Genomic DNA, 9,808 nt, shown 5'->3' on the forward strand with positions numbered 1-9,808 from the left:
ACGGAGAAGAGCAGCCACAGCCAAGCAAGGGTGGAGGCAAAAAATAAAGGAGGCCAAGGCTCAATTTGGGCTGTAGTGCCGTAGAAGAAGAAGAAGGAATTACCAACGAAAGAGGAGAACTACCATTAAGTTGTGACTTAAATATCAAACAGTTTGATTGCCCTTTCAACCTCTTCTGCCATTGACGGTTTTGTTGTATCATTTTCCACATTTTCTGTTTCTTGTAATTGTTCATGTTCTGTGTGTTCTACGTCATCATTGTGAGAGTTTTTGGTCGGCAGGTTTTCCAATTTCACCGCTTTATTCCTGCACAGATTAATTTTTGGTTTATATCCCTGTTTCATTTGTTTGATAAATTTATATATGTACATTTCGTGTTTTATCTTCCTTTAAGTTTATTTCCTATTTTCATCTTAATTTTGTGTAGGCATGTCTACTTTTTCAATATGCCTCCAGTAAGTTGTCATTCTGTCGTTTTTGTGGTCTTCCCACTGATCGTCTTCCTATTGGCAAATCGTCTCTGTCCTTCCTACTCTATTTGTTGTCATATGTGGTCGTTCTATTCTACTCTTCTGGTTTTTACCCAGTTATTAATGTTATCGACCTTGCATCTCCATCGTATATCTGCACTTCTAGCTCTATCCCATAGTGTTTTACCATCGTTTTTGGAAGGATTTTCTTCTCTGCTGTTTCTAGCATTCTTTTTGTCCATGTCCATTAATTGTTTGTTTATTTATTCTCCTTTTTTTTTGTCCAGCACTAAATACATTTCTGAATTCAACTTGGTCCACTGATTGATCAATTTTGCCGCGACTGTCTTTAATAATCTTATCAGCTTATCTTTTTTCGCACAATTTATATTTGTGATATATTTTAGCAGCCTATTCTTGTCCAAATCTACGATTGCATTTACCAAGGCTTGCATTAAATCAAAACCTTGTTTCATCGTTCAATCTTCAATTTCTTCGTTTTTTTTTTTTAGGTAAAAGAAGGTACAATATAAAATTATGGAAGACATTCACGGACTGCTTCAATTGCTTACCCATTTCCGCCATTATCGATGAAAAGATTTTCTGCTGTCACGGTGGACTGAGTCCAGATTTGCAAGGAATGGAACAAATCAGGAGAATAATGAGGCCGACAGATGTACCAGACACCGGTCTTCTTTGTGACCTTCTTTGGTCCGATCCAGACAAAGACGTCCAAGGGTGGGGCGAGAACGATCGAGGTGTTTCCTTCACCTTCGGAGCAGACGTCGTAAGCAAATTCCTGAACCGACACGATCTCGATTTGATCTGCCGCGCCCACCAAGTTGTCGAAGATGGCTACGAGTTCTTCGCCAAGCGACAGCTCGTCACTTTGTTCTCCGCTCCCAACTATTGCGGCGAGTTCGACAATGCTGGAGGGATGATGAGCGTGGACGAGACGTTGATGTGTTCGTTTCAGGTAAGTCTTATACTAGTCATCACCCGTATGTAAAGCCTTAATTTGTTTGCTTTAAAGAAAGGGGTTTCCTTCATCTTTCTAATACTATTGTTCCATGTCTGGGTTGTTAGCCATCTAGACTCCTAGTTGCTTTCAACTTAACTTTTAATTTTGTTCCTATAATTCGTGATACTCCACAGAATACATATAACCTTATACAGAGTGGGCCAAAAGTCTAGAAACGTCTAATATATCTTAAACGGATTCAGTGATTGTAATAATTTACATACTGTACAACAAAAACTAATACTCAATCGAGAAAAGAGGAAAAGTGATAAAGTGATTTTTTAATAATATACTGTTACTATGGAACGCTTACAATTTTGAACATCTTTAACAATAAAATACTTGGATCACAGAATATATCCTGGTGTATTCTCTGCTTGGATCTTCCATAAATAATAAACAATAAATAAATTTTTATTAAGTTCACGTCTTAAATCAATTATTTATCAAATACACTATCAATATTATTTAATCAACAACTCAAAATATTCTCGATGCCATGTCAAATATTTAAAATTGTCACTGTGTTGTCACCATAATCTATTCGACTCGGTGCGTTGTATGACAAAGATAGCGGATGTTCGATTTGGAAAACATTACAACGGACATGGCGTCCATTTTTTTCGAATCCTGAAAAACTAATAAATCATCATCATTCTCTTTGCCTTGTCCCTATGATATTATATTTCTTATAGAGAAAAAAGTAATAAATATTTTAAAAAAATGTAAACGCAGAATGAAAGACTAAATTATTATCGAGGGCTGAAAGTCCCTTAGAATAAATAAATATGTTGTTTCTTTTGAATGAGATATTTGAATTTAAAAATCACACTACATTTTCTCTTAGATTTTCACCCATGTAACTTATTAAAATAAACAATATAGAAGTTTTCAGAGACTTTTGACCCTCGGTAAGAACGTAACCTTTCATTCTGCGTTTAAATTTTTCAAAAATACTTATTAGTTTTCTCAGGATTCGAAAACAATGAATCCCATTTAAATAGCATCGGAGCCGAAACTTTGTACCGATTCCCTTAAGATGGATACTAACAACCACAAAGATACAACAGTACCTACAAACCCGTGCATTTGATCACTGCATCCTTCCTGTTCTGACATATGGCTCAGAAATATGGACATTAACAAAGGCCAACATAAACAAAATAGAAATAACTCAAAGAAAAATGGAAAGATCCATGTTGGGAATAAAACTGTAAGACAGAAAATCAAACAAATGGATAAGAGAGAAAACAAAAGTAAAAAATGTAACAGAACATAAAAAAGGGTTAAAGTGGAGATTTGCGGGCCACAATGCTAGACAGGAAGATAAAAGATGGAATGCTGAAATACAAAACTGGAGACCGTGGACAGGAAGAAGAGGAAGTCCTCAGATGCGATGGAAGGACATCGTAAAAGCTGCAGGAACTCACTGGAAAAGCGCAGTCAAAGACAGGCAGATATGGAAATATTTGGGGAAAGCCTATGTCCAAAGTTGGATAGAAATGGGCTAAAGAAGAAAATATACAGGGTGTTGTATTTAAAAAACCGAAGTGACTAATTAGTATCAGGTAAAATACATAGTAAATGGGGCGATGTTACAAACATCAAATTTCAAATCTCCGTATTGCAAAATAGGTGTATCTGTTGTGTATAATTCGGAGCATCCATTTAAGAGATTATTAGGGGTTTCCAAACTTTTGGTTCACTCTATATAACACGTCCAATGCCATAAGCACTGCTAGTTATCACAAGTAATATAGATTTTTCCTCATTTCTTATAACTATTCTATGTACTGCTGTAAACCATGACAAATAAAAACCTGCCACAATCTTCCACACTAACGTTACCTTGGCACGGCAGATTGTAATAATTAAACCAAACTTATGTACAATAATAAGATACCTAACTAATTCGCAATATAAACTTACGTGCTTCACTTAAAAATTTGGTCATTTTTGATGTCTGATATTTCCTAAACCTGTTGGCCGATTTAAGTGATTTTTTGAATATGTTATAGCCTGATTCTTTAACAATACCACTGTAATATAATATTGTTGCTAAACAGGTAAATTTTCATTGTATACCGGGTGTACCAATCAAACTGTGGTTTTTTCTTAAAGTGCGCATCACCCTGTGGAATATTCTAGCATTTATAAAATACTGAAACTAGAACCCAACTATAGCCTTAGGTTTTCTTAACATTCTGTTTTTTGAATTATTGGTTTATGATGGATAATAAAAAAGTTAGGTACTTTAACAACTAGACATGCTCTTCATCAATACAGGGTGTTTCTAAATAAGTGCGACAAACTTTAAGGGATAATTCTGCATGAAAAATAATGACAGTTGGCTTTATAAACGTATGTCCGCAAATGTTTCGTTTCCGAGATACGGGATGTTGAATTTTTTCTTACAAACTGACGATTTATTTTATTGCTTTAAAACCGGTTGAGATATGCCAATTAAATTTTGTGGGTTTTAAGACGTAGTTATTGCACATTTTCTGACATACAAGTAAAAATTTAATATTCATCATTAGAGCGCATACGTGTAATATCACTGATCATATTACTAAGGGAGTGCAATTAGAATGAAAAGATACAATGTTTCGGAAAAAATCAAACAAGGTTATATTTTTCTAAAACTTTTTTTGTTAGTTTATAAATATGTTAAAGTAAAAAGTTCTACTTTCAAATTTCGCCGCTAATTGTTTATTAATTGTTTAAACAATAACAATTGTTTTGTATAAATAATGTTAAGAATATGGGTGAATTCAACATTTTATTTTGATAAAAAATGTTTTTATTTTAGTTTTGATTATGCTGAACCCGAATCTGACATTACAATTTGCAAATTCAAAATGGCGGATTCAAAATGGCGGATTTTTTCCTAAAAATCCTTAAAAAGTAGTTGTAAAATCCGAATTTTTTTTATAAAACGTGTTTGTTTACATATATGTGGATATTTTTTAAGGTTGCTGAACTTGAATCAAATTTTGATAATTTAAATTATAAAATGGCAGATCCAAAATGGCGAATAACTTAAAAAATAGTTGTAAAATAATAATTTCTTTACAAAATGTATTTATTTCTACATATGTATATTTATTTTTGAGAGCTTTGATAAACCTAACTTAAATGTTAACATTATAAACTATAAAATGGCGGATCCAAAATGCGGATTTTCTAAAAAGAACATTTTTCTAAAACATTTATTGTCTTTATTTTTAACAGGTTGTTGAATCTGAATTAAAGATTAAAAATTTAAATTTCAAAATGGCGGATCCAAAATAACGGATATTTAAATGAAAAAGAAGTAGAATCCAATCAAACAAATTTCAGTTATGAGTAAAATACCTATATTTTTCATAATACTGAAAATTGTTATTATGGAAAGTTGTTCAGAATTAAAAACGATGTGTCAATATGCAATTACACTCTTCTAATCGAAATATTGTGAACTATAAAGGTACATATTTATTGCGCGAAATATAATTTTTTTACATACCTCGTATAATATTGATAAAATATAATATTTTATATTTGCATATTAAGTGTTAGACCATGCACAGCTATTTATGACGAATAACTTTCTTCATAAAATTGATAATAAAACAGTTATCATAAATAATAAGTGAAAATTTAATTATGTTGGGTATAATTAATTAGAAACAATATTAAAAAAAAACAAATTTTCGATTAGAAGGATATAATTACATATTGGAACATAATTTTTAATTCCAAACAACTTTTCATTATAAAAATTTTTGATATTGTGAAATATAAAGGTACTTTACTCTTGAGTGAAATTCATATTTTTTGACATACCTCGTACAAAATTAACAAAATTTGATATTTGATGGTTGCATCTTATGTTATATACGATGCAGAGTATTTTATAAAGAATAACTTTTTTTTGTAAAACTGATATTAAAAAAGTTATCAATAGGTTCCAAGTTACGCAGACATACTGTATAAGAGCTAAAAAAAAATTTTTTTGTTAAACATTTATTATTGTTGAAGCTTTTGTACACAAAAAAGTTTTGATCACTCTGTATATACATTTTTTCATCTCGTAATTTTCGGTTTTTGTATTACATTTTTGTTATCTTTCTAAGTTTCCTCAAAAAGAAATTGTTTATTTCATTTTTAAACTAAAATAATTCAGTGTTTTTTTAAGATTATATCCTAAGCTTTAAAAAAATATCAAAAAAATTGTATTAGATTTATTCAAACTTGAGTAATACCGTCTTAAATTGGTGGGAATTCTGTAAAACTACGAAGTTTTCAAAAATTACATTTTTTGAGACATCGTATTATTTGAATTAAATTTTTGAGATTTTTTTTGAACAAAACATCGTTTAATAAGATTATTGAGAGGTAATTTGTGCAAATTTGAGAGTTTTATAAGTAAAATTGTATTAGTTACACATTTTTAAATCATTTTTAAACAAAATTCATGTAAGGCTCACTTTCCGCCCACACCGTACTTATGTCCATACATTTTATTTCTTTTTATTACAACCATAAGATAGCTTATTTGATCTTATTTCATGTCCAATTTGTAAAATTTCTTTTGATCCATTAAGAATTACATTAAAAAAACTCAACCGTGCACTTCTTCCAACGCTAGTTTACAGTGCGCCAATGTGTGTGAGAAGGGTGACTTTAGCGTTATAAATAAAAAATTACAGAAGCTAGAGATTTAATTTTAGAAAAATTTTTATATAAGGTTTTTTTTGTAAAATTTTCTGAATTTTTCAATGGTCAAGTCAGTTTTTTTCTAAAAATTATATTTTCGGAGTTATTTAAAAAAATATCTAACTTCGCTGTTCATTTGTTTAATAAAAAATGAAGCACCCACTTCTCGAGTAGAACTTTTTGATATGTTGTTTATTAAACATTCCTTAATGAAATTACAGAAAGTTTTATCTTGTTTGATTTTTTCCGAAGTGAAAATCTAAATGCATTCCCCTATACCCGTATGCACGCTAATGGTGCACATAAAATTCTTAATTTTATGTCAAAAAATCCGCAATAACTAGCTCTTAAAACCTACCAAATTTCATTTGCATATCTTCAACTGGTTTTAAAACAATAAATAAATCGTCAGTTTGTAAGACAAAATTCAACATCCCGTATCTCGCAAACGAAACATTTGCGGGCATACGTTTATAAAGCCAACTGTCATTATTTTTTCATGCAGAATTACCCCTTAAAGTTTGTCGCACTTATTTAAAAACATCGTGTATTGATGAAGAACATGTCTAGTTGTTAAAGTGTCAAACTTTTTTATTATCCAACATAGAATATATCAAAAAGCAGAATATTAAGAAAACCTAATGCTAGAATATTCCACAGGGTGATGCAAACTTTGAGAAAAAACACAGTTTGATTGGTACACCCGGTATACAATGAAAATTTAACTGTTTAGCAACAATATTATTACAGTGGTATTGTTAAAGAATCAGGCTATAACGTGTTCAAAAAATCACTTAAGTCGGCCAACAGGTTTAGGAAATATGAGACATCAAAAATGACCAAATTTTTAAGTGGGCCGATTTCTATGCACGTAAGTTTATATAGCTGCGAACATTGGATAGTTTACACCATTACGTATCTAGTAGTCGATTTTTTGAATTTTTACATCGTTTAAACACACATTTTACGTCAAAATGACGTTAATTACCAGTGGCGGACCCATAATAGGTTGGTTAAAATAAAAAGAAATTATAGAAACAAGTTTGTTTTTGATTAAAATGAATTATGTTCTTAATAACGAAACTGAGGAAGTCTGGGTTAAAAATATCCATTTTATATTAAATAATGATAAACAGTACCGCAATTAATATTTGATGGAAGACCCATTATTATTATCAATACAACTTTGCAATCTTCTTTTCATAGATCCAAATAGCACAAATATTCTCATGTTATATTCAAAAATACATTAACTTTTTAATTTTTTTTTCAATACTTGCGAAATTTTTGACGAGTACTTTTTTAGCGAATTCGTGTGACACTGCGATTTTACAGAATGTATTAAAATTTAAAAATGAAGGTGTTAACCATTCAGTGACCTCAGGTTTACATAAAAGTACAATATCACATACCCATCACCAATTTTTGTGCATTTGAAGTGCAATTGACTTTAATCAAATCTAAGTGTCTAAACATATATGTATTTTGTTGTAGATTCTCAAACCGTCAGAAAAGAAGGCAAAGTACCAATACCAGGGGATGAATTCAGGCCGCCCATCCACACCGCAACGAAATCCCCCTAACAAAAATAAGAAGTAGATCACTAACTTATTTCTAGCCCCCCTCCTTCCCTTCCCTCTACACCTCCGCCCTATCCTTACACTACTTTTTGTATTCATCTTATCTGTCGACGATGCATTTGTAATGAGTAGTTTCTCTAAGCAATGCCCCCCGGAACAGAATAAAAAATGGTTTAAGCATGTCAAGAACTATTATTGTATATTATTTAATGTTTTATTATAATTTATATATTGTATTATGTGACTGATTGTTTTTTTTTCAGGTTTTTTTTTGTTGAGTGCTGACTGAATTGCTTTGTATTATTTTTCTTTTGCGTTATCCCGGCTTGGATTTGTCATTTGAGATGATCATTTCAGCTGTATTGTTTCCTTAAATCGTCTACAAAAATTTGTAAAAATCGAACACTACAGATTCTGCTGATACTCAAATCTTAGAAATTTAGTGTATGTAGCTCCCACTGATGACACTCATTGCCAATTGTCATCAATCGATTACTTTTACGATTTAAAAAAGCAAAGAAATTTATAAAAGGACATATAACTTCAATTTCGATGATTCTTTCGAGTTTAACGGTGGAAATATAACAGAAAGTGGGAGTATCCCTCTCCCACTGACGCCACTGTCTTGTCAAATGTCACCAATCAGGCAGCTTGTCATGTGTCAATGTTTAAATTGTATTTCCGTCTTTTGCCACTGCTTCTGTGTAATTAAAAATAGGGAGTTTTTGTTGCTACGTAACGTAACGCATCTCCGTATACGTAAAGCAACTAACGTGTCGTAGAGGATAAATGTTAAAATGGTAGTTTTTGTAACTACCTTAACGTAACGTAAAGCAAATCGTAAAGTAATTTTTAAATTTCGTTGACATTAAAAAAATAAAACAATGTTCACACAATATACAATTAATATACAAATGTAAAAAAAGATAAATGAATGATGAAATTGAATGGTGTTAATTGCTTATATTTAAATATAAAAATATTATTTTTCCTTAGGTTAAAATTTTTTTATTTTTGTTTATACCTACTTTTTAGTTGTAAATTATTGTACCTACATCAGAATTCCAGTATAATGTAAATAGTTTGGTAATATTTATTTAAAAATTTTACTGAAACTAGGTCATTTGTTTATCTAGTTATTAATTGTGGTGATCACTGTATTTCTTAAATTAATACAAGATTTGTTTGTTTTGCTTTATTAATAGACAACTTAAAAACAATAAAATTTTAAATCTATTATGAAGTTCCAATTTCCAATTACAAACACAGAATAATTTTACTCAAATAGACTAAACCAATAACCAATATAACCTTAAAATGTAAGGGTAGTACGCTGATGAAATGTTCATTTGGTTGGTAATCGGGCAAGATCCTCGTGTGAATTCGGTGACTTTCGTCTCGATAGGGATGCGTTCTCACGTACGTATCAGAGCGTTACTTTAGGTAATACTTATCGAGATACGTGAGTTCAACTATCAATGCGCAAGCGTACATGTCAAAAAGATGCGTTACGTTTACGTATTTGTGTGCACAAAGACTCCCTAATAATGCATAAAGTTCTTCCATTGACGTCACTTATTGTCAAATGTCACCAATCAATCACTTGTCAATTTGCAAGCCTAAACTTTATTTTGCTCTTTTGCCATTGTTTTTTTAAGGGAGCAAAGAAATTTATAAAACCTCATTTACCTTCAATTTTGAAGATTCTTTCGAATTTAATGATGGAAATATAACAGAAATTGTGAATATCCCTCTCCCATTGACGCCACTGTCTTGTCAAATGTCACCAATGCGGCAGCTTGTTATTTGTCATTTTCTACACTGACTGATTATCTTAACTGACTAATCTATGCCTAAATTTACAATTATTCGTGTTAAGTGTGTACCCACATTGTACATAAACACTTTCTTTTAAAATTCACCGAGGAGCACTGTAAATCCACATACTAACTACTTAAAAGACAGTCTCCTGAATTTTCAACCATAGTGAAAGGTTTTCAATCGTACAATCATCAATAAATTTAAGTTTGAATGTT

At 31.0% G+C, this 9,808-nt stretch overlaps 1 protein-coding gene across 1 annotated transcript in view; it reads left to right on the plus strand.

Annotated features, from left to right (window-relative positions):
• Nucleotides 1-9,808, plus strand: part of LOC114325637 (serine/threonine-protein phosphatase PP1-beta catalytic subunit) — a 38,388-nt gene extending 28,580 nt beyond the window's left edge. Inside the window, exons 3-4 of the mRNA XM_028273751.2 lie at nt 983-1,446; nt 7,687-9,808. Coding sequence (XP_028129552.1) covers nt 983-1,446; nt 7,687-7,791 — 569 coding nt within the window. The 3' untranslated portion in view covers nt 7,792-9,808. The remainder of the gene's footprint in view (nt 1-982; nt 1,447-7,686) is intronic.

This window comes from Diabrotica virgifera, chromosome 8, assembly GCF_917563875.1.
Source record: "Diabrotica virgifera virgifera chromosome 8, PGI_DIABVI_V3a".
Lineage (NCBI taxonomy): Eukaryota > Metazoa > Arthropoda > Insecta > Coleoptera > Chrysomelidae > Diabrotica > Diabrotica virgifera.